This window comes from Selaginella moellendorffii, unplaced genomic scaffold (genome assembly GCF_000143415.4).
Source record: "Selaginella moellendorffii unplaced genomic scaffold, v1.0 SELMOscaffold_16, whole genome shotgun sequence".
Lineage (NCBI taxonomy): Eukaryota > Viridiplantae > Streptophyta > Lycopodiopsida > Selaginellales > Selaginellaceae > Selaginella > Selaginella moellendorffii.
Genome location: NW_003314277.1, coordinates 794,239 through 818,520, shown reverse-complemented (window position 1 = coordinate 818,520; position 24,282 = coordinate 794,239). Strand labels below are relative to the sequence as shown.

At 49.5% G+C, this 24,282-nt stretch overlaps 7 protein-coding genes and 1 long non-coding RNA gene across 9 annotated transcripts; 3 read left to right on the top strand and 5 right to left on the bottom strand.

Annotated features, from left to right (window-relative positions):
* Nucleotides 1-4,567: 4,567 nt before the first annotated feature.
* Nucleotides 4,568-6,616, bottom strand: LOC9642348 (protein IQ-DOMAIN 31). 2 transcript variants are annotated; one of them, XM_024676111.1, is made up of 8 exons: nucleotides 6,414-6,616; nucleotides 6,262-6,342; nucleotides 6,072-6,191; nucleotides 5,787-6,005; nucleotides 5,417-5,680; nucleotides 5,262-5,348; nucleotides 5,034-5,173; nucleotides 4,568-4,972 (listed from the first exon to the last, which is right to left on the bottom strand). In XM_024676111.1, the coding sequence occupies exons 3-8, from the start codon at nucleotides 6,162-6,164 to the stop codon at nucleotides 4,681-4,683; spliced, it is 1,095 nt and encodes a 364-aa protein (XP_024531879.1). In that variant the 5' UTR covers nucleotides 6,165-6,191; nucleotides 6,262-6,342; nucleotides 6,414-6,616; the 3' UTR covers nucleotides 4,568-4,680. The 2 variants fall into 2 exon arrangements, with proteins under 2 accessions (XP_024531879.1, XP_024531880.1); XM_024676112.1 differs by having other exon boundaries at nucleotides 5,417-5,644.
* Nucleotides 6,617-7,349: 733 nt separating this feature from the next.
* Nucleotides 7,350-9,108, bottom strand: LOC112346668. The gene is made up of 3 exons (XM_024676159.1): nucleotides 8,934-9,108; nucleotides 8,473-8,858; nucleotides 7,350-8,416 (listed from the first exon to the last, which is right to left on the bottom strand). The coding sequence occupies exons 1-3, from the start codon at nucleotides 9,106-9,108 to the stop codon at nucleotides 7,421-7,423; spliced, it is 1,557 nt and encodes a 518-aa protein (XP_024531927.1). The 3' UTR covers nucleotides 7,350-7,420.
* A 293-nt stretch (nucleotides 9,109-9,401) lies between these two features.
* On the top strand, nucleotides 9,402-9,702 carry LOC112346624. The gene is made up of 2 exons (XR_002992516.1): nucleotides 9,402-9,443; nucleotides 9,496-9,702. It is a non-coding gene; the product is annotated as an uncharacterized LOC112346624 (long non-coding RNA).
* Nucleotides 9,703-11,505: 1,803 nt separating this feature from the next.
* LOC9641628 (cytokinin hydroxylase) lies at nucleotides 11,506-13,417 on the top strand. The gene is made up of 5 exons (XM_002971198.2): nucleotides 11,506-11,817; nucleotides 11,865-12,091; nucleotides 12,144-12,388; nucleotides 12,444-12,813; nucleotides 12,874-13,417. The coding sequence occupies exons 1-5, from the start codon at nucleotides 11,547-11,549 to the stop codon at nucleotides 13,315-13,317; spliced, it is 1,557 nt and encodes a 518-aa protein (XP_002971244.1). The 5' UTR covers nucleotides 11,506-11,546; the 3' UTR covers nucleotides 13,318-13,417.
* Nucleotides 13,418-14,013: 596 nt separating this feature from the next.
* LOC9642347 (spidroin-2) lies at nucleotides 14,014-17,349 on the bottom strand. Its single transcript, XM_024676022.1, has 2 exons — nucleotides 15,274-17,349; nucleotides 14,014-15,217 (listed from the first exon to the last, which is right to left on the bottom strand). The coding sequence occupies exon 1, from the start codon at nucleotides 17,126-17,128 to the stop codon at nucleotides 15,311-15,313; it is 1,818 nt and encodes a 605-aa protein (XP_024531790.1). The 5' UTR covers nucleotides 17,129-17,349; the 3' UTR covers nucleotides 14,014-15,217; nucleotides 15,274-15,310.
* Nucleotides 17,350-17,668: 319 nt separating this feature from the next.
* On the top strand, nucleotides 17,669-19,630 carry LOC112346667 (pentatricopeptide repeat-containing protein At4g02750-like). Its single transcript, XM_024676158.1, has one exon. It carries the CDS (start codon nucleotides 17,669-17,671, stop codon nucleotides 19,628-19,630), a length of 1,962 nt encoding a protein of 653 aa, XP_024531926.1.
* Nucleotides 19,631-19,741: 111 nt separating this feature from the next.
* LOC112346623 lies at nucleotides 19,742-21,190 on the bottom strand. The gene is made up of 7 exons (XM_024676024.1): nucleotides 20,810-21,190; nucleotides 20,568-20,623; nucleotides 20,414-20,484; nucleotides 20,223-20,323; nucleotides 20,078-20,155; nucleotides 19,923-20,019; nucleotides 19,742-19,865 (listed from the first exon to the last, which is right to left on the bottom strand). The coding sequence occupies exons 1-7, from the start codon at nucleotides 20,903-20,905 to the stop codon at nucleotides 19,831-19,833; spliced, it is 534 nt and encodes a 177-aa protein (XP_024531792.1). The 5' UTR covers nucleotides 20,906-21,190; the 3' UTR covers nucleotides 19,742-19,830.
* Nucleotides 21,191-21,270: 80 nt separating this feature from the next.
* On the bottom strand, nucleotides 21,271-23,803 carry LOC9642346 (inositol-3-phosphate synthase). Its single transcript, XM_002970985.2, has 10 exons — nucleotides 23,426-23,803; nucleotides 23,289-23,357; nucleotides 23,074-23,209; nucleotides 22,769-23,016; nucleotides 22,471-22,697; nucleotides 22,284-22,399; nucleotides 22,052-22,228; nucleotides 21,803-21,991; nucleotides 21,680-21,742; nucleotides 21,271-21,602 (listed from the first exon to the last, which is right to left on the bottom strand). Exons 1-10 carry the CDS (start codon nucleotides 23,614-23,616, stop codon nucleotides 21,483-21,485), a joined length of 1,536 nt encoding a protein of 511 aa, XP_002971031.1. The 5' UTR covers nucleotides 23,617-23,803; the 3' UTR covers nucleotides 21,271-21,482.
* Nucleotides 23,804-24,282: the final 479 nt, after the last annotated feature.

Here is a 24,282-nt window from a genome sequence, read left to right as displayed (position 1 = left end):
CCTCAAAGTCACACTTGGCATGATTGCGCTGCAACCAATCCATACTAAGAATGAGGTCAAAAGCTTAACTCGGCACCACCCGCAACGACTGCAACTCAAGCTCGAGATCGCCCACACGCACAACCAGGTCCACCTCATCCCGTGCACATGCATGTGTACGGCCGTTGCCATAAAGAATGAAAATTGGTTCTGCCACACAACGCAAGTGTAGACAACAACGTGTGGCAACAGGTCGAGCAATAGAAGATAAACTCGAACCTATATCAACCAACACGGAGAGAATAATAGGAGACCTCTTGTTATAAAAACGAGCTTGGAAAATAAACACTGGATGAACTGATGCTGAGTGAACCCCTTGATGATACTCCCAAAAGAAAGATGGAGGGTCACTGATTTATTCGCGCAAGGTCCTTCTGTTACTCGTGCGACTCCTCGTTTCCCGGATGCATCTCGGTGTCCAGACCTTCCACTGCAGCAGTGTAGCGCATGTGATCATGGGATGAGATTTGGGTATACTGTCACTGTGGATCCTTGGAACCTTGGGGGATAAATGGGGATAAAATAGCCACTAAGGGCTCTCTCATCAAGCAATTGCCCCTTTTCCAGTTGGCTTAAGGGGAGAGAGATAAGGTGCGCTACAGTTGGTATCGGAGCAAATGGCACGGGTTCGATTCCCATTTATTAGTGGCTACTTAAAAATATAATATACCCTTGAGCAAGGTATATTCCTACCCCTAAATTTGAAATCGTACGTATTGGGCATCCATGCGTACGTCCTTCCTCTTGTGTGGAGTATCCATGGACGAAGGTATCCACCGTGGGACTGCGGTACGGGTGGATGACTAGTTGCCTCACATGGAGGACTGCGGTACGGGTGGATGACTAGTTGCCTCACATGGAATAGCTGGTTTACACAATGGAAGGATTGGTAGATTGAGTGCAGAAATGGAGGTGCTTGGTTCCCCTTGGCTCAGTAGGGGTTGTTAGTCAATGTCCTCATTGACACAATGGAAGGATTGGTAGATTGAGTGCGGAAATGGAGGTGCTTGGTTCCCCTTGGCTCAGTAGGGGTTGTTAGTCAATAGTCAATGAGGACATTGACATCTCTGAAGGGGAGGTGAGTGTAACGCATGTGATCATGGGATGAGATTTGGATATACTGTCACCGTGGATCCTTGGAACCTTGGGGGATAAATGAGGATAAAATAGCCACTAAGGGCTCTCTCACCAAGCAATTGCCCCTTTTCTAGTTGGCTTAAGGGGAGAGAGATAAGGTGCGTTACAAGCAGCACCCAGGGGACGTTGCTGACGCCAAGGTCTCCACCCAGGAAATGGAGGTTGCCAATCCGGAAAACGACGGCAACGCTGATAAGTATGACCAACTTCATCACACGCCCAGCAGCGAACATCACGGCCACGACCAAGTCCTCGCGCTTGTCCTTGGACTCGAGCAGCAGCAGCATCAACCTCCATTGGAACAGGACCATCACCCATAGGAAGTAGAACGGAAGGACGTGCAGCGAGAAGTAGAAGAGGCGACGTCTCATAACGTTGTGCCAAGCGAAGAGCATCGTCAAGGGCGGCAGGAGCAAGTGCATGCACAAGTCCGACAAGATTTTGACGAAGTGCTGGCCACAACATTCCTAGCTTGATCCGCTCCGACATATTTGGCTCCACACGAAGCAAAAGACTTCGGAAACGAACGCCAAATTGCATCACCGACTCCAATGACCCTTGGCGAAGACGATGCAATTGTTGGAAAGCATCATCACAATCATCAGCATGTCCGAAGGCGCGTTTGAAGACGTCCGGGAGAACACTCCAATCCCCACGAGTAGTTGCGCTCAAACCATTGTACCATTGCAACGCCGTCCCTTGGAGACACGTGGGAAACTCACGCAACCGTCGAGCATCATCCCAAGAATGATATATGGCAATCACTGTAAAGTGATTGAACTAATGGTACACATCATCCCCAGGATTCCCGCGAAAGAACTCCGGCCGAACGTGAGGATTGGCACCAAGAGCAGGAGGAGTTGTACCACATGCCATAAATGCCGCCATCAACTGAGTTTGGTTGTTTAATTGCAAGCGCATAGCATCAAGCAATTGAACTAACTGCTGCTCTAGAGTCAAAAGAGGAGATTGTGGATCGGCCATGAAGATGAACGAAAAAGAAAGAGCAAAAGAAGAGAAATGACAAAAAAGCTGGAAAGAAATGGTAGATCTAGACAATGCAAAAAGCTAGATCGAAACCAAAATCCTGAAAGGAAAGAACAAAAGAAAGGAAATGGAAAAAGCTAGATCTAGACAATGCAAAAGTTAGATCTAAACTGAAATCCCAAATCCAAACACTCTCTAAGGATAATCAAAGGTGCCTCTCATCTCCACCAATGTGAGTGCATGGAATATGGAAAAGGAATACAAAAATGTGCATATCAATTAGCCCAAAAACCCTAACTTATATACAGTAGCGAGTGGTCCGGATTGAAACCAATCCGATGGCTACCAAAATCCCACTATGCTAATATTAGTATACGGCATCGTAGCCGTACACTTGGCCCTCACATAATCAATTATTTAAATATATTCCTTACACTAAAACAATCTACACATCTCAGGCAAAACCAACTGAACAACAAACAAGGAGAAATTATGCATCCTTTGTTTCTTAACTTCTATTGCTGTAGACTCTTGCCTCACGATCCTGATTGGCAAAAAAAATCCTTTGTCTGAAGCACAATGCCTCTCTTCACTGCAAACATATAGTCCTTCCAAAGCACATCCATCCTTTGTCGTCACTGGGCTTCCTCGGATTCCCAGCACTGAATCAGACCAATCACTTGAAAGCCATCCTTGTGGATCCAACTTATTCCTTGCCAAAAGAAAATTAGACAACGTTTCCTCAGCAACGTCCTCGTACGTCTGTGGTTCCCCCGGCCTCCTATCTCGGAAAGTAATGAACTCAATCTGTGCTGCGTCTGTCTTTGGTCCAAGGTAAGCCTGAGAAGCTTTCAAGAATCTAATCTGCAATGCGAGGGCAGTATCAAGCAGACAAAGACGTTCTGGTGATAAGTCTCTCAACTGCTTCACGTCCCGGATAAAGCTGCCAACGTCGTCGCTGATGGAGATAGATACCGAGACGTGGAACCAGAATATGCCCACTCGTGGAAGTAATGGTGTTTACGGTGTTCTTAGCAACGGAGCAGAAGAAGGTTGAATTCCCAATCGCTTCAGCTGCTTCTTCTGGAAAACATTCAATTTTAAGATCAGTCGGAGAGCACACTGACGGCTCAGTCTTGAACTCCTGGCAGCAGCAGCCTGCACGGGAAGAAACAGCGCTGTAGTCTCAGTGCCATTTCCTGGCACCGAGAGTGGCGCTTTGTCATCGATCCTCGACACAAATTTCTTCTGCGAGCTGTACCACGACACTTCCGCAAACTCGTGCTCCCGAGCCAGTGTCAAGAAGTCCTCTTCCAGAGACCCATCGTCTGCCACCGCCAGCGTCACAGACCTCTTCGTCATGGGCTGTACGGAGAACGTAAGCTGCGAAACAGCTCCAAGAACTCCCAGCGAGATCCTGGCGGCGACTCCCCTCCGCGACCGTGACAACTTTGGGAAAGCGTTCGTTCTTGGAGGCCGGAACGACGATACTCATATGGACACGAGGTACTCATGAGTTCCTCCGCCGCGACCCCAAAGGCTGCTGCCATGGGCCCCCGTGCTCACCATGCCCGCCGGCGACACGCCGTCCCAGTCGACACGCCTTGCATCGCCAGGAGATCGATAAGCTAGCCAAGCATGATTCCATCATGCAGGAGACCGTCATGGAGCTCTTGTCAACGACAACGCTCGAGTTGGAGTTGAAGCTGGTGGTGCTAATGACAACTCGCCCTGTATCGGATCTGGAGTTTGGACACGCGAATTTGGTCATGGTATGTGCCTCCCTCACCTTGATGTTTTGCTTGCTCTTGACAGCGTATGCCACGGCGTCGAGGAGCTCGGCCTCCTTGGAGTTGAGAGCAAAAAGGAACTTCAAAAAAGATTTATGGACCAAAAGTCAAATTTTATGTTCGCAACTTGCCGCCATGTTCTTATGCATGTTGTCACCACTAGATGTTGTGGCAGCGACAGTCCCCTTGATACAAAATGGCAAACCAAAACTTTCGAGCGAGCTACCTTATATTTATTTCAAGCTTGGGATCTCCATGTTGTTTTGGCTTTGGGTTTTCTTTTGGGCTGATCCTGGCTTGATGATGGCTTTCTGGCCGGCTGAGCTGCCTTGGCCAGAGATGCAGCTGCTTTAGCCCTCTTTTGTTTCTCCCATGCATGCAAGAGCAAAACTAAGAAAAGCTCAAGACATGTAAATTATGGAATTTTGGTTTGCGCCTATCTCTCCACTTTCTCCGCGCTATCCCCTTCTCCATGCTCCTCGCTGCTCCTCCTCGGCTCCTCCACGCTCCAGCGGCTCAGCTCGCTTGATCGCATTTCCATGCTAACCATTGACCTTTGCCGCTAATAAACTATCGAAGCTATCATAAACGTTTAGTTTTAAATTATGCTTTTCTTAAACCCTTTATAACTTTAGAATGATTTACATTTTATTTATCAAAAGAAAAGGAAAAAGGGAACCCACACACGGCAACACTGCACAATTCCTCAAATATCTTTCCCCCAATTTCACCTCGCGCGAACTGGGAAGCTCAGCCTGCGGGGATGCGTGATGGGGTCCTGAAACCGCCCATGCGTTCCAGGGAGAGAGAACCTTCTCTTGATAGCAGCCGGCGAGAGCTTGCCATTGTCCGCGGGTGACGTGCTGCTCGCGGCGGTGCCGGGACTGCTCACGCGAGCCTTTGCTCTTGCCGATTCCGTGGCCGCCATGTAGCTCGGCACGGACCTGTCCGCCTTGGATCGCTTCTCGGAGCTCTTCGACGCTGGCGCGTGGTCGCCATTCACGTCGCCGTTCTTGGAGCTGCGGTGACACAGATGTGTGATCAGAAGTTTAGTGAAGCTAAACGAAGAAGTAAAGTCACCTGCTGGTCTCTGCCACGCTTGCCGGTTCAGTGGCAGGCTTCCAAGGCTCCACAGCTGTCCAAAACTCCAACCACGTCCACTCGGGCCGGATAACGGGGTTTTTAAACAGCCTGGTTTGCGTTGGTGCGTACGCGACGAGCTGCAAAAACCAAAACAAACGAACCACCAGTTGTGAGTTCACGGGAAGAAGAAAATGAATGTGTCAAATCGCAACAAGTAAGGAGTACCTTCTGATCGAACTTGCTCACATCAGCTTTGCTAGGCTTAGCTCGTACTACGTTTATAACTGTTACAGCATCGTTGCCGCTAAGCTCCTGCACAGATTGACGAATAAGGAAACAAAAAAAAAAGAAATCGTGAATAGACAGAGCTGGCAGCCTACCGAAGAAGGATCCGCCTCGGAGCTGCCCTGTCGTTTATTCCATAGCTGCTTCTGAATGCTCTGGCCGCCTTGGGAGCTTCTGACGCGGTGGCCTCTGGCCAGAGCTTGCACTTTAACGATAGCGAGTACAGTTCTCAGCGAGATCGCAGCCTGCTTTCTCACGCTGTGTCCTCGAACCAAGGCCTGCAACCTGACAAGGCCCTTGAGAGCCCGCAATGCTCGCCTGGCCTGGACAAAATCATCCACCATCATACCCTTCGTTACCTATACGAACGTGTGCAAAGTTTACCAGAATTACTACCAAAAAAAACGGCTGGCGCTTCCTACTTGGGCAATTTTCTAAGCAAACTAATTCCGGAAAGAAGCTTACCAGGAAGGCTCGGAATGCTGTTTGGATCTTTATAGCTGCTGCATTCCCTGTGGTGATAATTCCATCCGGAATTCCATCGTGCGTTGCAATTATAGGCTGTGCATTGAATGGTTCGTTTGGGGCCTCGGTGGTGGGAGCTGCAATGACTTCCGGAGAAACCTGGGCCTGGTTCTGAGCTGGGGAAGAATCGGCAGGAATTTTCTCCTGGCCATCGTGTTCCTGGACCAACAACAAAGCTTTTTGGTTTTATCAGTAGCAATTGGATCGATCATCACACCACCATACCTCTGGAGACGACGACTTATCCTTCTCCTTGAGAGGGGATTTGAACTTTCTCACACCCAAGAACTTTCCAAGCCACTTTGTAGACTTGCCCATAGCGTTTGTTCTCCCCGACAAAAAAACCTGGAAAAGGAAAGAGGAAAAACGTAATGGGGCTATGGAAAAAATCAGAGCGCAGACGAGGCTCGCGTACCCTTGGCTCAAAGGAGCATCAATCAATCCCCGTCTAGAATAGAAAATGTAGCTCCGTGAGGACCACTTCTTCTCCAAAATCCTGCGGCACACGCCAAAACGTCCAGATCACACAACCCCCACCTAAAATCGACATCTAGATTGAAAATGTACCTCGCGCCGGATGGAATTCCACAAGAATTCTAGAATTCCCCTGCGATTCGCGCCGCCGCAGCAAAACCAAGCCGGAATCGCGAGATTCCGGAGCTCCTCGCCCGCTGCCGCCACGGCCGTTGCGTTCCAGCGGCCAATCCAGTCCCGTTCGCGCTGGCAGGACCTGATCGAGGCGCCAGAGAGAGAGAGACGACGCACCAGACACGGAGTAAAAAAAAAACAAGGAAGAACCCTAGAATATTTCTATCCAAGCGCATTAAACCCCACAGCGATCCAACGGTTCCCGAGACGCCGCGTGGCATAGCATTTAAGTGCTTTGGCCGGTGGTCGCTTTCTCTGCGCACCGGGATCCGCGACTCTGATTTGTACGCTTTGCCGGGGAATGTTCGCTAAAGATTCTAGACCGTGGGTGGAATCACTATTTTTCTTGTCCTCTTTTCACTTTGATATTGATGCTAACATTGTTATGGATGATATTCGATTTTTTCTATGAAACCAAGGAGAACAAGGATGTCTCGCCGAGACAATGCCACCAATGTTTAGACAAAAGAACCGCCAGTGCGCGACACTACAGCCACTCAACGAAGTATCTAAGAAAAGCCTTGTTGGTTTAAGATTATAGGCATTGGATCACCCATGTTGCAATGTTAGATGGCACATCAAATCAACTTTTCCCTTTGAATTTTTTCCAATTCTTAGTGGCCCACTTTTGGTTGCTTGTCACCACCGTCAAAGAATAATGTAAAGGCAAAGCTCTCGGGAGCTTAAGTTATGATCACATATAAGTGATCATCAAAGTTTTCAGAGGAAAAAAGTGTGTATCGTTGAAGTTCTTGAAGAAAAGAGCTTAAATCGAGCCCACTCCACTTTTGAGCTGATGAGCTCAAGAAGTCAATGAAAGTCAATTCAGGTCCCGAAATCAATAAGTCAAAGACAAACTTCAAAGACTATATTGACATTCATTGACTACCACTGACTTTGACTCCTTAGAAACAAACCCAATGCTTTCATCTAAACAAACCAGTTTGCTGCTCCAATGGCGTCGAAAGAAGCTCGAGATCATGCCTCTGCTCCATAATGAGCCCACACTCGGCCCCTTGAGGCCACTGGACTTCCACAAAGTTCATGAAGAGAGGATACCGACCCTCTCCGTGAGTACTTGCCCAGTCGAAATCGATGAATCTCACTTCTACTCCTAGTCCTTTCTCGGCCCCATCTCGAGGGCGCCTTATCATCACATTGACGTCCCTGGCATCTCCATGAACTCCGACCCCGCCATTCGACGATACTGGAACGCGATGAGCACTTCTCAGCGCGGCAAGAGCTTGATCCCTCAGCTCGTCGGCGTCTCCACACTCGGCCAGCATCTCCCACCCGTCTTCCGGTCCCAGATTCTCCATCCTCACCTCGACCCATCTACCAGCCAGCGCTCTAACTCCGTAGAGCGCCGGAGCAAAGCCAGCAGCAGCCCACGCGCGATGGACCTCCACTCCATATCTCTTGGCCAGCTTTACCACTCCCCAAGGCTCCACCAGATAGACGAGCTTGTTCTCAAACTTCTTCACCACCTTCGCCGCTTCGTGCAGCGGATATGGAATGTCCAAGTTCCAGAGGTCGTATCTCTTGTTCCCCGTCCCGGCACGCGTCCCGGCCTGAACATTCCAATAGTACTCGTTGAGCAGCCCGAGGCAGCGCTTGAAGGCGACCAAAACTCGCACGGACTCGGCTACCATCTCTGGATCCAAGCCCTGGATTGGCAATAGGTTGACAAAGTGCGTGAGAGGCTGGCACACCACCTCGTCGAGCTTTGCCATGGCGCTTATTCTCAGATTGCAGCCAACGAGCTCCATGAGAAACGCTGGATAGCAAGTGTCTATGTACCGCTCCTTGGCTCCCACCATGTCCCAGTAGAGCGCGTAGCAGTGGAAGCCATGAGTGTACGAATCCAGGCCGCCGAGCTTCACTTCACCTATAGCAATCAGGCTCTTGTTCATGGAACGACTCTGGAGAGATAGAAACACTAGCGTGAGCGAAGAAGAGGCCGGAAGAAAACGCTCACCATCATCGCGAGAGGAGCTTCCCAGCTGCCATGGATCGTGAGCGTCTCGCGGCAGGGAACGCCCAGGTACTTGGAGAAGAGCCGATGAACAGTGCGCCTTAGTTCGGCCTCGTCCGAGTGGTAAAGCGATGAAAGGTGCGCGAGCTCAAGCGCGAACTCGATGTCTGCCAGCCCAGGAGCTCCAAGATCGTGATCGTGAATCAGGTCGGTGAAGTGACCAAAGACTGGATGAACGAGCTGGAGAGGGATTGGAGGCTTGGCATGGGATGGTCTGCAGTTGAGGAACTTGGGCTCGCTGTGCTGGCCCTGGAGATTCGCCAGGACCTCGCTGCGCTCCAGATCGTTTGGCTCATGGTTGAGAATGCATGGATCAGCAAATTTGAAGTCTAATTTTTTGTTAGGGGTTAAGTTTCATTAAACATAAGTCGGTGATCCAGTCCAGCAAGAAATGAAAGACATACCGGGTTTATATGTGTAGTTGCCGAAAGGGAGCTCGCTTTCCTCCGTCACCACATACCCGTCTTCGTCAATGATTGAACCAATCCCGAAGAGGCTTTCAAGCTTCGCAGCGGTCACACTCTTGAATGTGAAGCTCTCGCCCGCTGAAAGCACCTTCACCCTCACTAGCTCATCCATTGCCCTAAACCCGGCTTTTGAAAGCAAGAGAAATTAATTAAAAGTGGGCAATGGTCCTATGCTTTTTAGACCATTCTATACTGGTGTTTATCATTTTTCCGGGTAAAAAGTTTGTATCATCGAAGAAAAGATCCAGCCACTCGATGTGAAGAGCAGTTGCCTGATCAAAACTCGGGGCCTGCTCCTCAAATTTAGACCATGTTTAAAGCATGGGATTAGTCATACCTTTAAATGTGCAATTATGGCTACATTCTTTCTCATTTTTTCTCGAAGTAGGGTTTTCGTTTGGAGTGAGCGCGGCTTCGGATGATCCGCCAAAGCTGACATTTCTGGAGGTGAGTGGCCCTCTATTCAGTTCGCGGATAACAAATATAAGGGTTGGAACAGGAGAAAATGCTGGATGATTTGGATTTCCAGAGAGAACATTGGCCTACGCTGAACAGGATGAGAATCAACAAATCCACAAATCCTCCCTTGGTGCCGCTGTGTCGGTTGCAACCTGCAGAGATTGTTCGTAAGGTTTTGGAACCAAATGTACGCCTCTACAACGCATTGCAAAAGAAGGGTATCTTATAAAGATGCCGTCGTTTATCATCGGAATTGCAGACGCCGACCAGAAGTTACAGATTTAACAATTGGGTCGTGGGATCCTACCTGGAGGGAGGTGAATGAGGAATTGGAAAGCGAGCTACAAGCGGACCCGGAATATCAGGTCTCATGTTTTTCTGTTTTGATGGAAATCATCGGCTGCGTGCATGGATGGACTGCATTGAGAAAGAGTTTCCGAACAACAAAAGGCTACGTGTTCGTGTGAACGCAACCATACTTGACGTAAAGAATTATGGATTTCTGTCTCTCTTCAATGTCATATCGGGGATCAGCAAGTAAGTTTGATTAGCATCCATTCAAGGCGGTAATCTGTATTGTTTTTGTTTTTTCTGCAGCATGAATGATTACGATGACACTCTAAATCTGCAGGACCTAACATCTGTTCTGCTCATCGAATACAGAAATTGAGAAGACACTAAGCCCTTCGGAGTTGCACCTTTTAAACGAACTCAAGATGATCCATGGGGTTAAAAGAGAACCAAAACAGGTAACGGACCATTCTAGCTTCATTTCTGTTCAGGGTAAGGGAACTTTTTGATCGAAAATTTGTCTGATCTGAATGGTTCGATTGCAAAAGTGGATAAATAGAGAGATCGCAAGGATGGCAGATACTAAATTCGCTGGAATGCCTGATAGTGAGGAAAAGGCACGAACCGTAGTTATGCAAAACTGGCGAACTAAGACGTGGAAGTACTTAACCGTTGTGCACGAAGAGAAACTTGGAAGGAGGTGAATTGAGCAAGTAACAACGCAGCAATTATCGCACAGCGGTTTCAACTTGACACGTGAGAAGTTGACCGCTCTAGCAAGCCGGCCCTTCACAACTGAAGATTGATGCTGGTGGTTCCAGACACTCACTGACACTACTGACGGATGGAAAAGATGGAAGGTCCCAAAGGATGATACTCATTTTCGTAAATGGGCATCGAAGGCGGCTATGTGGCGGATAAAGCAGATCGACTTGCTCGTGACCAGCTCCTGAAACAGCCGGGTTTTCACCTGGCTGCCGTCGAGATGGTTGATAGCATTGCAAAGAACCTACGCCTTCTGGCTGTGCTATACGGCACTGTTCTCTTCCATGGCATCGACCGTGCAGATGCAGAGGATTGAAGCAGAGGTCATTGAACAAGTAGCAAAACGTCTTGCAACAAGGTTAGTCTTCTCGTTTTGAAGCTTCCAATCTTGTGGAATTTTGAATCGTGGTCTATAGCTCGGGTATGCAAGATAGTTGACTGTCTATGCGTTTGCAGATGGCTCAGGCAACTCAAAAGGAGAAATATTATTGAGTTGATACCAGAGGACACGAAAGTATGGGCTAGCAAAGACCTTGGTGAAACAATGTAAACATTACTGGGAAAATTGTCCGTGGTGGCTGGATATGAAGTCTGGGTACTAAGCCAAGGATTTTAAGAGAATCAAAAGGGTTGAACCTTTAGACTGTGAGACGCCAGTGAAACAATTCAGACGCTCGGAAGAAACAGACCAGTTTAACAATGCTCTTTGATGAAAATCTCGAATTCCACACGACCTCGTTTTCAACTTCTCGAAGAGGTGCAATGCCTCTGCAGCGATGGAAGTTTAGCCTACAGAGAGGTTCCTGATGAATTATAAGGAATTGGAGCGAGAGATGTAATGATCTTAAAGTTAATAGACCAAGAAAGTATTGGTTATCACAATGTACGTCCAAGGCGCCAAACGACCCAAAAAGCTTGTATTATTATCGCAATGTTGCTTCGAAGCAGTTTCGATTCTTGTTTGAATCTGATTTGTTTGGATGAAAAGCGCCCACCTGGCAAGCAGAGTGCATAGGTTTGCCCTTAGTCCAGGAAATGGAAGCTCAATGGATCCTGAGCGCTTGCGTCGCCCTCTTCACTGCTGCGCTATGGCGATTCATGACGGTCTACTGGTGGCGTCCCAGAGCAATTGCTGCCCAGCTGAAGAAGCAAGGGATTCGGGGGCCTCCTCCCACACTCATGGCAGGCCAGATGCTTGAAATCCGGAAGACAATGGCCGCAATCAGGGATCACGACATGGAAAGTTTCAGCCAGGATATTGTTCATCGAGTGCAGCCAGGATTCCACAAATGGAACAAGCAATATGGTATGCTCTCTTTCATACTGTTCTTGTTCTCCGAGCATGTTATACAGGGAAGCGATTCGTGTATTGGTGGGGAACAGAGCCGAGGATATCAGTCTCTGAACCTGAGATCGTAAGGGAAGCTTTGTCTAAGAAGTTTTCGCATTTTGAGAAGTCGGACATGTCGGTTTGGTTCTTGACCATGTTTCTGGGTCGTGGGTTGGCTTCCGTTACTGGAGAAGAATGGAGTCACCACCGCCGGCTTGTAGCACCGGCATTCTTTCATGAACGTATCAAGGTAGGGATTGCACACGAACTACTTCGGTCTGGCTAATAAGTTGATTCTTCAGCAAATGACCGGTACAATTGCAACTTGTGCTTCTGTTATGCTTGATCGATGGGAAGCTATGATGCAGCAGCATCCCGAGATTGAAATCTCTGCAGAGGCGCGCAAGCTCACAGGAGATGTTATCTCGCATACAGCATTTGGGACAAGTTATCTCAAAGGCCAGAGAGTTTTTGTGATTTTGACGAAGGAAATCCCAGATTTGTTCCCCATACTCTTCAGGTTTTCCTGGATACTACCGGGTTTCAGGTATGCTTGATCATTACACACTTAGTTGGAGTGAATACAAATTGTTCGTTTACAGGTTTCTGCCGTTTCCAGTCAACCTTAAACTTTGGAAGTTTCATCAGGAGTTGGATTCGTTGATAACTGGGATCATAGATGAGCGTCGAGAATCTGTGAAGTGCGGGAGGAGCGATTCATATGGCAACGACTTGCTTGGGTTGATGCTAAAGGAGTGTGACAGCAGCAACAGTAAGTTCACAAACAAGGATTTGATAGAGGAATGCAAGACCTTTTACTTTGCGGGGCATGAGACCACAGCGTCATTACTAACTTGGACGTTGATGCTGTTGGGAGGCTATCCTGAATGGCAAGACCGTGCTCGAGCAGAGGTACATGAAGTCTGTGGTACCGAGACACCTGATGGCGAGAATGTTAGCAAGCTCAAGCTGGTAAGTCCATCCATGTTTATAAGTTCATGGTTCAAAACTTTGACAACTTCGATTCAACAGATAGGAGCGATCCTTTACGAGACTCTGCGGCTGTATCCACCCGCAGTCGAGATGACTCGGGAATGCATGGTGGAGACTTGGCTACAGGATTTGCATGTACCAAAAGGAGTGACTTTGGCCTTCCAGGTTATTGGTATGCATCACGACAAGGAGCTCTGGGGGGAAGATGCAACTGAGTTCAATCCGGATCGGTTCAAAGATGGGATTTCAAACGCATGCAAGCATCCAAATGCTTTCATACCCTTCTCGCTTGGCCCTCGAGTGTGCGTAGGCCAGTCGTTTGCGATGATTGAAGCCAAAGTCATACTGGCTATGATACTGCAGCGGTTCTCATTCCGGCTTTCACCGAACTACCGCCATAATCCTGCAATGAAGTTTGGTTTGAAGCCAATCCATGGGGTGCCGCTTGTCCTCGAGACTGTAGGACGCTTTCAAGAAAGTTGAAGAAACAGAACAATATCGATATGTAGAGAACGATATATAACCATATAGATCTGTGAAACGAAATAAGCTGAAAACCCACTGTCTGGCGAGCTTCTGAGCATACTTATTGGTTTTCAAGCGTGTAGCGAGGAGACGGTGCTGCTCATCCAGAATGCAACCGAGATGACTTGGAGCTGCTCGAGCTGTTCACGAATGGTCTGAAAGGCTGGAAGGATGATCTGCTTCCACATAAACAAGCTTATGAAGTGGCGATTCCCTTATCAAGCAAAGAATGCTTGTCGGACCCGTCTCCTCGGCGAGTTTGCGAAGGCAAAAAGCTATGGTGTCGTGGAATGCAATGGTAATTGCTTATCCAAGTTCAACAACGTTATTCATGTTTACATCAAGTATGAGACCCGTGGGTTCGAGCTGGATGATGGTTGCCGTCCCAGCTCCATACGCCCATTCTTCTGGATATGTGCGGCGGTCATCACGAGCGCCGATGAGAAAACGTTCCTCGTCCAAATGCGATGGATGCGCTTGCTTACCTTTTTCTAGGAGATCTGGAGTCTGGACTGTCGAGCGTCTTAAAAAATTCAATCTCTTTCAGTAGATTGGTGAAGAACTGAAAATGAGCAAGGTGAGTCGAGCGTGGAGAAAGCTCGTCTCCAGCTATACGATGATCGCTCCGCTCAGGGCTTGGACGAGGCGACGGTGTTGCTCAGGGAAAAGTTTTTGATCATGGCGTTCAATCCCAGTAGCGCCAAGAAAGCGTGGATGATTCTGCCTCCTGCGCCGGAAACCCACGGCAAGGGATTCGTGTGCAAGGCTCTCGGCAGCAAGCTCTACAGCAAAGCAGTGAGCGTCTTACGAATCAATGGAACGCCACGGCTACGGAGGGTCGGCCATACGTTGTCGGTGGCAACTGGAATGGGGAGGGACCGACACCAAGGGTATACAATCCGGTTCAGGATCGATGAGATCCTCTTCCCTCATCGCCATCACTGGACACTAGTTCGACAGTTTTTGCATATGGCCCTTGCCGTGGATCGCAACAAGATGGTTGCGAGCCCGTGCGATGCTGTGAGCCCGGACGATGATGCTCCCGGAGTTTTCTCGACACAAAATCACTCCTGGGAAGTGGAATGTTCTTCTGGCAGCTCACAGCGTAGCACAAAAACTTCTCAAGCGTTCGTCAGCTGGAGCGCCACCCGTGATTGCCACGTTCGTGTCTCCACAACAACGATTCGGCCATGCACAACGTTTTACAAGCTCAGCGTGCCTCCCAGCAGCGATCCCAAGAGTCTTGGACGTCGAGGTTCTTCGGGGTTGATGGATCCTGTAGCTAAAGATAAATAAGGTATCTACGAGGATGGTGTGTTTCAGCAAATGCCGGATGAAGGCATTTTGCCTAGGTGGTCATCCTTCAGCTTGCTGAAGTTCTTTTAGCTTCAGCAACTTATTTGCAGTGTGTCAAGGCATTGTTTCAAAACTCTTGGTGCTTAGTCCATGAGAATCCCTTGATGCTCACTCCAGGTTCTTCGAGTTTGAAACATATGCATTTTATGTCAGCCTTGTAGAGTTCGCCAAGAGTGATCAAAGTCCGCAAGGCAACTGCTACTTTCTTGGGGCTGACCGCCAGCATGTCATTCCACGTCATACGTTTGAACGTTTGACCATCCAGTTTAATGCTGAGATACTAAAGCAAAGCACCCAGGAGCATTTTTAAGTGCTTATCATCAAAGTCCTTGGAGAAGTATGTATCATCGAAGTTCTGGAGTAAAGCAGGAGAAAACCAGCCACCACCACCATTTTGCTCGATCCAAACTCGGGGCCAGCTGCTGCTGCTCAAACATTTCCGTTCTCGATGCCCCTGTAAGCTTTTGCTTCCACCTCGATCCCAAACTCTTTCTCCAAGTCCCTGTGACCATCCTCGATGTCAATCTTCCAAGTCCCTTGTGACCAACCTTGACAAACCTTTCTTCCAAGTTCCTGAGAGGCCCGTCTTCTCTTGTCACTCGTCCTCCCCGTCCTCGTAATCGAAATCCAGCCGCGGTCTCATCGTGTAAGCCGGCCCGTCTGGTTTGATCCGGACGTTGTAAGCACCCGGCCCGGGAGTCTCCTCGCGCCCGAGGTGCTTGAGCCGGCCACTCAAGCTAAACGCTGGCGGCTTGTTCAGCACCATCGCGGCTCTGGGATCGTAAGCTCCTGGACCTGGACTTACACTCCGAGTTAAATCGTGCCCCCGGCTCGTCAAGCTATAGGCAGGACCCTCCAGAGCGCCCTTGATGTTGTAAGCTCCCGGGCCTGGAGTCACAGCCGCCGTTAGAAGTGGAAGCCGACCAGCGAGGCTAAACGAAGGAAGCTCGCTCTTGAGATCCATATGATAAGCTCCAGGGCCGGGTCCCGGTTCTCTCTTGCTGTTCGCCAGCCTCTCTCCCATGCTATACTTCGGCGCCCCCGACTTGATCATCGGCCGGCCATACTGCCCGGGCCCCGGAGTCGTCTCTCCGGATGCGTGCATGAGCCTGCGTCCTATGCTGAAAGCTGGAGTCTCCGACTTGCCAATGACGGTGTAAGCACCCGGGCCGGGATAGAAAGTCCTCTGGAGCGGCGTGAGTCGTCCATACAAGCTGAAAGACGGCCCCTCCATGGAGCTCCCCAGCGAGTACGCGCCGGGGCCTGGAGTGTCCTCTCGCAACTTGCGCTCAAGCCTCCCGGAGAGCGAGTAAGCTGGCGCGAGGGAGATAACTGCGACGCTGTAGGCTCCCGGGCCGGGACTCTGCTCGGGCCTCCGCTTGGCAAGAACTCCCGAGAGAGAGTAGGATGGCCCCGTCGCCCCGGACTTGATGTTGTAGCTCCCGGGTCCTGGAGTGTTCTCGTTGTAAGCGTAGTGGAGCTGACCTCCCATCGAGTAAGCCGGTGGTGCCCGGTACACCACCTTGCCAGTCGGGTCGTAAGCGCCGGGGCCTGGATTCTGCGCGCTCTTCGTCTCGGACAGCCTCCCAGAAAGGCTGTAAGCGGGGCCAGTGGGACTCCGAGACCGGCTGTAAGTTCCCGGCCCAGGAGTCTCGGAGGAATGCTCGTAGAACACTCTGGATCCGAGCGAGTAGGATGGAGGTGACGGGCTTCTCGAGTTGATGTTGGGCTCGTAGGTTCCTGGTCCCGGGTTTTGGTTCCTGGCACCGCCGTCTCCAAGCCTCCCAGAAAGGCTGTAAGCAGGCCCACTGGATGCCTTTCCCCGACCATAAGCTCCCGGCCCTGGGGTGTCCTCTGTGTGCTCGTAGAAAGTCCTTGGGCCGAGGGAGTAAGAAGGTGGCGATGGACTTCCAGTTCTCGAGTTTGGATCATACGCCCCCGGGCCGGGAGACTCTGGCCTGCCCAGAGTCTTGAGCTTGCCATGGATTCGAATCCCCTGCGTGTCGAGCGTGCTGCCCAGCTCGTAAGATCCGGGACCAGGGACGTTCTCGCCCACTTGTCGGCGAAGCCTACCCGAGAGAGAAAATGCCGGAGAGCTCGGCCTCGAGAGCTGGTTATAGGCGCCGGGCCCGGGGGTCTGCTCTCGTTGGTGAAGCTCGGTTCTTCCCTTGATCGTGTAGGATGGGCCACCGAGCATGGAACCGAGCTTGTAAGTGCCCGGCCCCGGATTGTCAGACTCACCTCGCGACGTCAATCGGCTCGCAAGGCTGTACTTTGGAGCCGATGTAGGGATGAGTGGAGAGTATGCACCTGGCCCCGGGGTGTTCGTCCGCCGCCGCCGCCGCCGCGGCGGGGAGGAGCTCCCGCCGATGCTGGGCATCGGTGTCGCGGACCTGCTGCCTCCCGTGCTCATCGAGGATGCCTCTGCCTCGCCGAGCGATGGATCCGGTGCCGCATAGGATATTGCGGAGCGGCGGCGGCGCCAGTGAGAACCCTAGCCACGGAGCGACGGCGATGGGGTGCCAGGCCATGGCGGCTCTTCGGTCGGCAGCCGCGACCCGCAAAATCCCTGCCGAAGAACCCTAAAATCAGATTGGCATATTCTTGGTATCTTTTTAAAATTTGGCGGGTAAACATTCGTATGCTGCAAAGGGCTAGTTGTCTCGAGCAAGGCGCGGTTGATCCAGTCGAAGATCTTGCTCGATCGATCAGAAGAGCCAGAGATTTGGAAGAATGCAAGCGAATCCATGGGCGCGTCCGCGAGAGCAGCCATTCCCACAACATCTTCCTCGCCAATCTGCTCGTCCAGAAGTATGGCAAATGCGGGAGCTTGCGCGATGCCCGCCAAGTCTTCGACGAGATCCCTCGCCCTAACCTCTTCTCGTGGAGCAGCATCCTCCATGCCTACGCGGCCAGCAAGAATCTCGGCGAGGCAAAGGATCTCTTCAACAAGATGCCGGTCAAGGATCTGGTATCATCCTCCGCGCTAATCAAGGCATATGCCCAAGCCGGGCATCTAAAAGACGCAGAGCGAATCTTTCACTCCCTTCCCAGGAAAGATTCCGTCGCTTGCAACATCATGATAGGCGCGTACTCCCAAAGAGGTTGCATTGACAAGGCTAAAGATATATTCGATCAAACTCCTTCAAAGACCGTGATATCCTGGAACAACATGATTTCGGTATATGCCAAAAGCGGGTATTTATCAAAGGCCAGAGGTGTGTTTGATTCCATGCCGGAGAAAAACGTAGTGTCGTGGAATCTTATTTTCCACGCCTACGCTGGTGCCGGAAGATTCAAGGAGGCAAAGAGAATCTTCGACAGCATGCCAGACAGGGATGTGGTCTCCTGGACAGCAATGGTCGGAGCATATGCCGAGACTGGGCAAATTTTAGAAGCCAAGAGAATGTTTGACTGCATGGATGTCCGAAACACTGTGACGTGGAACATAATGTTCAGGGCTTACGTTGACGCCGGTCAAATGGACGATGCAAAGTCGGTCTTCGACGCCATGCCCGAGAGGGATACGGTGGCGTGGAACACTTTGATTGCCGCCTACGTACAATACGGCCGCATGGATGAGGCGTGCAAGGCGTTCGATGCGATGGAGGAGCGTACCGTGGTGACGTGGACGACCATGATCGCGGGGTATGGTCGGCACGGGAATCTGTCCGAGGCGAAGAGATTGTTTGATCGATCGCCCGAAAAAAATGTTGTATCGTGGAATGCGATGCTTCAGGCTTACGTAGAGAGCCAGTGTTTTGAGGGGGCGAAAGAGATTTTTGATCGGATGCCTGAGTGGGACGTTGTGTCGTGGACAGCGCTGGTTGCAGTGTATGCTGATGCAGGGTATTTGTGTAGAGCTCGCGATCTCTTTGATGAAATGCCGCAGAGAAATGTGGTCTCTTGGGTGACGATGCTTGCTGCTTATTCCCAGCGTGATCTTGTCAATGAGACACAGAGATGTTTCGATGAGATGCCCGAGCACTGCAATGCGGCGTGGCATTTGCTCTTTCAGGCGTACGCTCGAACCGGATTCGTGGACAAGGCGAAGATGGTCTTTGATCGGATGCCGCACAGGGACGTCCTGTGTTGGAACATGATGATCACTGTCTTCGTCACGGCGAGAAACGTCGATCACGCAAGGTGCGTCTTCGACCAGATACCGGAGCCAAACACGATCTCGTGGACGAACATGGTGACGCTCTACGGCCAGTGTGGTGATCTTCGCGAAGCACAAAAGATGTTTGACATGATCCCAGATCCCAGCGTCGTTTCTTATAACGCGCTCATGGCTGCTTATGCTCAAGCCAGTGATCTCGCGCAAGTCAAAGCCATCTTTGATGCAATGGAAGATCGTGATACAATCACTTACACGACAATGATCAGCATTTACTCCCAGCACGGTTTCATCGCTCAGGCACGAGAGATTTTCGATTCACTGCCGACCCATGACACAGTTTGCTGGAACTCGATCATCTCGGCATATGCCCAAAACGGGCATACCGAGGGAGCGGTAAAGCTCTTCGAGCTCATGAACGTCAACGGCGTCGAGGTGAACGAGTCCACGCTTCTTAAAGTCCTGGCGACTTGCAGCCGGCTTGGATCACTGGATTCCGGGTGGCGGGCATTCGTCTCGATCTCGCAGGATTACGGCTTGCAAGCAACGAGAGATCACTATGGGTGTTTGATCGATCTTCTGGGGCGAGCTGGATGGATCGGCCAAGCCCAAGAGCTTATAGACGTGATGCCTTTCTGCGCGGATGGTGCTGCTTGGGGGAGCTTGCTCTCTGCGTCCAAAGTTTACCATGATGTGGATTGTGGAATGCAGGCTTCTTGGAAGATCTCAGAGCTTGAACCCAGTAGCTCGGCAGCATATGTGGAGCTCTCTAACATCTACAAACACTGCGATTGACTAAACTATAGAACGTCCAATGATAATTTAGAAGTTTTTACCCGATATTACCACAAAATTATATTTTTTTTTACAAAACTCAAATATTTCTACAACTTAAGAATTTACAAGTTTGGTTTTTACTTTTTACTTTTTTTTTGCTTGGAGTATCTTTTATGTGATACAATACCCAGAAAATTTGGTGGCGAAAACCATCCAAGTCATTTTTGTTCATTCGGGATCACTAGAATATCACCTGGAAATGCGAGGGTGAAGATTGGGTGCTATAAACTTATACGAGGTTGGCACTCACCCGCGAATATAAGATCCGGATTCTCAATCCCGTTCGCAGTCTGGATTGTGGAGATGGACACTTTGAACTTGCGAGAGAGAGACCAGAGCGTGTTTCCCTGGAGATGTATCATGTCACGCTCAAAGTTTTCTAGCGATGAAGCCCAAGAGAACAACCTTTTGTATGTGATGAGTCCGAGGGATCCAGAGGAGCTGGCCGGTAGCAACATTTGCCGGGTTTAAGATCTTGTTTGCCTGTGCAAAGTAATGCAAGAAGAAACGAAAGGATCAAACCACAGGGATGATAGAACTTTGGCCAGACCTCCATGACAACTTCGGTGAAAGTTTCGTGCTTGGAGGAGATGTCTCCCAAGTCCTCGCCGGGTAGAACCTTGTACACGTAGTTTCCTTTGGGTCTGCTCACTACACAACCAAGTAGAGAGATCGAAACATCACCCAAGAAGAAGAAAAGAAAAACGAAGAGAAGAACAGGAAAAAACAAAGTGTTCTTACCTTTTGGCTTGGGCATCAGATTTTGTTTCTCGTTGGCTTTCTGCCATCGAACATATCGCCAAGGACGAGGCCTGGGCAAGCAAAAGAACAAAGAAAGTAGGAATTAACCATCGCGAAACTTTGTTCTTGCTAAGACAAAGATGATACAACTTACTTGTCGGGATCCATCCGTACGGACGCCGGTACGTTTGATCTTCGGGCTGGAATCGTCTGCAAGCACGGCAGAATATCAGCCGCAAGCCCGCATTCCAAGCACCCAATGCATGGATCATTCCCACCAGTGATCCAAATGCTCGTTCACCGACCAAGACCAAGCAAGCAAGCAAAACCAAAAACCCCCAAGTCGTTTTTTTTCCCTGCGATCCATCCAAGCAAAGAAATCCAGCCAAAACTTACGGCTTGCGGCTCCTCGGCTCCAAAGATTGGCAGCGCCCTCCTCATCAGCGTCGGCCATACTCGCCACATATCGCTCCCCCGATCCTTGAAGTTCATGATTCTCTCTTCTTCTTCTTCGTCTCTCCTCCTAGATCCCGCAAAATCCTTCCTTTGCGCTAGAAACTAAACTCCTAGACGCTCCCCTCCCCTCTCTCTCTCTCTCTCTTCTTTGTTGGTTCAATCCATGATGGCTCGTACCCGCGAAGAGCACACACTACCTAAGAGAACAAAAAAAACAGAGAGAAAGAGAGAGAGAGCTCTTACTAAACTGTATAACTTATTACCAAGATCCAAGCTCATGCAACTTGTGAGAGAGAGATCACCGAGAAGTTTTCTGTTTCGATCAAGTGAAAACCTTCTTTCTCTAAAATCATGGCGAAATGCCGGGACTTTAAAACCCAGGAAAAAGAAAAAAAAGGAACTTAGAAGATAAAAGACAAGATCTTGCTTGATCGAAAAAATCTGCGGCCACAGCGGCATTACAATGATGGACGAGAACATCACGAAGACTACCGATCCCCTCCATCTCCAACAACAATGGATTGTTTTCTGGATTGTTTTCTTTTTTCTTCACACAACTTTGGTTGCTTTGCTTGGATCATCCTTTGCTTCCTTCCATCTACCATTCATCCTCTCACTTGTACTCGAGAAGCATGTTGTTCTCGGGGGCCAATCCAATGCAGGCTCTCAAAACGTTCTCCAAGCACGCTCGCTGCTTGGACAATGCATTGATGACCGGAGTACCGGGGGGAACCTGGAAGAAGATCACGGGAAACATGAGCGCGTCATCAATGATCACGGGAGATAAAAAAGAATGGAGATCGATCTTACCAGAGGAGCTTTTGTCATGTAGCTCAGCAAGGCTGCAACTGGATGGAAAGAGTGGAACTTTTCCTGCAAAAGTGAAGAGCTTAGAATCATCAAAGTCTCATAGATTGTTGTTTCTCTTCTTACCTCTCCTTCTCTTTTCAGCTGGATCCGGGAGCAAAGCTCGGCGAGGAGGACCAAGTCGAGAATCAACGGGGCTGCAAGCAGCGAATCCTCGCAAGTGTTGTGCATGGCGATGGTGCTCCTGCCTCCCATGAATATCTCGGACGTGTATTCGTCCATGGCCCGCTTGCTATCACCGACGTAAGGAACATACTAGAAAACGAAAGCAAACTCGGGAGTTTTCCCTAGAAAAAAATCAAGCGTTTGTTTTACCTTGATGACGATCACATGATCAGGATGTTCACCGGGCTTGAACAAGATGGCATTGCTAGAAACCATGTCGTCAACCACATTGCTCTTGGAGATTTCCTTGGATCTGAATGTTTGAGGCGCAGATAGATTCATTCCATCATTGTTACCAAGATGATTGTAGCTGACAATGGAGGTTGGCTGGAAGACAAGACGGATTTAGAGTCGGAAAAATACGAGAAAAACGAGATTTTACCTTGATGCCAGCACCGACCAGGAAATCCACGAGCACGGATTTCATCTTTGTTTGTCCAGACTTGAAATCATCGCCACCGATGAGAGTTCCTTTCTCCACAGCAAAGTCAATGACACCTGGCCATGCACCGTGCATACACACACTTCTTAGCAAACCGAGAAAAACTGGGAGAAAAAACGAAGGACACCTGGGACAAAAGTGTTCTGGGGGCTCCCGTTGATGAAAGGAACACCCTCTTGGATACACGCCAAGGCGTAAATAGTGGAGGGAGAGATTTCGGGCTCGTCTCTCTCGAGTGAAGCGAACAAGTTCTCCTTCGTGTCATTCAGGCCCACAATCACATCGCTGTAGCGTTCCGTGTTTGCAGTCCACAAAACCACGACTTTGTCCACTTTGGTTTGTGACTTGAAGTGTCTGCAAGGGATGAAAGCGAAAACATGAGAAAAGAAAGAGAGGAAGAACTCAATCGAGATTCGACGAAGTACCTGATGTCCTCGATGATCTTATCCATCTTCTCTTTCTTGGAGCCTTTGAAGATGTTGTTTGCGCGAGAACCTTGGTTGGCTGCAATGAAATCGGGGTCGTAAACCCCCGGGAGTGGCACCATCTTGTCCATGTAAGGTCTCAGCTGCTTCTGGAGGTCCATGTCCAAAACTTTCGCTCGCTCCATGGCATCTGCGAGGTTCATGTTGTTGATATCCCATCCCCCAAGAACAACATCGTCAGGATTCACCTGCAAGTGATACAAGAAACCAAAACTCAAGAACCATCTTTGATTGTTGTTAGTTACCATGGGAAGCAAGCTCTTGAAAGGAGCATAGATCTCTTCTCCTCTGAAAGAGCCAATTCGACACGTAGAAGCTTGAGTAACTGAGCCAAAGTAATTTGGTCGCTGGACACCATCCTTGGTGACCCAAGAGATGCCTCTGCGCGGATCAAACCCCCAAGAGTTACACACGGGAAAAAAAAAAAAAAAAAAAAAAAACTCTTTGACAAAGGGCTCACTCTCTATTGGCGATGATTCCAGCAGTTAACGTGGATCCATTGTTTCCCCCCCAGCCAACAAGCATGATACTGTAGCCAAGACTCGATCAGACAAAAAGAACAAATCGACAAGAAAGAGATAGAAAAATTTCGCTGACCCGAGCTTGGGGACCTTCCTTTGAGTCTGGATTTCATATGTAACAGTGCTCGGCTTCACGACCCACTCGTATTTCCCCTCGCGATTCTTCTCGTGGACGAGATCGGTGGTGTTGTAGTCATACACAGAGCTGATGTGCTCCTCCGAGTACTTGACATTGGGGCTCTCCACACGGAAGCTCTCGATAAACATATTCGAGCAAGCAAGACGCGAGCAATCAAAGGAATAGAAGGAGCTAATCTAGAGGAGCCGATCGAGAACTGAGCTGCGAGGTGGGAGAGAGCGCCCGATGCGATCGATCGATCGAGCGAAACCAGCTGAGAGGAAATGCCGGGGCCTCGGCAGCCCTAAATATTCGTAAAGCGCCTCCAAACCTACACCAAACCTGTCTAGGCCCGGAGAATATTCCAGAACTTATTCTAACCTAACCTTCATGCGTTTAGCGCGGCGGTGTGTGACGCGCAACACTTGGCGAGTGCAAATTTTGTGGAGAAATGGTCTCTTTCCAGATTGTTTTTTGTTAAAAAATGGATAGAAAAAATGAGGGAGAATTGTATATAAAAGAGGAATATTTTGAGTATTTTTTTTCGTTGTGGGATCAGCGTCACACCCACTCACCGTTGGAGCTCCACCGCTCAAACTGTGACACCCTTTGTTCTTTTGTCGCGTGTTCTTGGCTCCCTCAAAAATTTCACACCTCGAGACGACGAGGCTTTTATATCCTCCTAGTTAGCTCGTGAAAACCTAGCTCGTTATAGACTCGACTATCTGTGAGAGAGCAATTGATTGATCACCCAAATTAAAAATGTGAGAGAACGATCAAAATATCATTATTATTATTACATATTTTAAATCCAT

Excerpts from the sequence above, each read along its gene's own strand:
- LOC9642348 (XM_024676111.1), bottom strand. The coding sequence starts at position 6,164 with ATGGGCAAGTCTACAAAGTGGCTTGGAAAGTTCTTGGGTGTGAGAAAG. Across the intron at positions 6,006-6,071 it reads ATAAGTCGTCGTCTCCAGAG|GAACACGATGGCCAGGAGAA; the intron begins GTATGGTGGTGT and ends TTGTTGGTCCAG. Across the intron at positions 4,973-5,033 it reads AGCGTGGCAGAGACCAGCAG|CTCCAAGAACGGCGACGTGA; the intron begins GTGACTTTACTT and ends GTGTCACCGCAG.
- LOC112346668 (XM_024676159.1), bottom strand. The coding sequence starts at position 9,108 with ATGGATGAGCTAGTGAGGGTGAAGGTGCTTTCAGCGGGCGAGAGCTTC. Across the intron at positions 8,859-8,933 it reads CAACTACACATATAAACCCG|ACTTCAAATTTGCTGATCCA; the intron begins GTATGTCTTTCA and ends ACAAAAAATTAG. Across the intron at positions 8,417-8,472 it reads AAGCTCCTCTCGCGATGATG|AGTCGTTCCATGAACAAGAG; the intron begins GTGAGCGTTTTC and ends CTATCTCTCCAG.
- LOC9641628 (XM_002971198.2), top strand. The coding sequence starts at position 11,547 with ATGGAAGCTCAATGGATCCTGAGCGCTTGCGTCGCCCTCTTCACTGCT. Across the intron at positions 12,092-12,143 it reads TCTTTCATGAACGTATCAAG|CAAATGACCGGTACAATTGC; the intron begins GTAGGGATTGCA and ends TTGATTCTTCAG. Across the intron at positions 12,389-12,443 it reads TGGATACTACCGGGTTTCAG|GTTTCTGCCGTTTCCAGTCA; the intron begins GTATGCTTGATC and ends GTTCGTTTACAG.
- LOC9642347 (XM_024676022.1), bottom strand. The coding sequence starts at position 17,128 with ATGAGCACGGGAGGCAGCAGGTCCGCGACACCGATGCCCAGCATCGGC.
- LOC112346667 (XM_024676158.1), top strand. The coding sequence starts at position 17,669 with ATGCCGGTCAAGGATCTGGTATCATCCTCCGCGCTAATCAAGGCATAT.
- LOC112346623 (XM_024676024.1), bottom strand. The coding sequence starts at position 20,905 with ATGAACTTCAAGGATCGGGGGAGCGATATGTGGCGAGTATGGCCGACG. Across the intron at positions 20,485-20,567 it reads GTACGGATGGATCCCGACAA|GCCTCGTCCTTGGCGATATG; the intron begins GTAAGTTGTATC and ends TTGCTTGCCCAG. Across the intron at positions 19,866-19,922 it reads TCCGGATCTTATATTCGCGG|GTGATATTCTAGTGATCCCG; the intron begins GTGAGTGCCAAC and ends TCGCATTTCCAG.
- LOC9642346 (XM_002970985.2), bottom strand. The coding sequence starts at position 23,616 with ATGTTTATCGAGAGCTTCCGTGTGGAGAGCCCCAATGTCAAGTACTCG. Across the intron at positions 22,400-22,470 it reads CCAGAACACTTTTGTCCCAG|GTGTCATTGACTTTGCTGTG; the intron begins GTGTCCTTCGTT and ends GTGCATGGCCAG. Across the intron at positions 21,603-21,679 it reads ACATGACAAAAGCTCCTCTG|GTTCCCCCCGGTACTCCGGT; the intron begins GTAAGATCGATC and ends ATCTTCTTCCAG.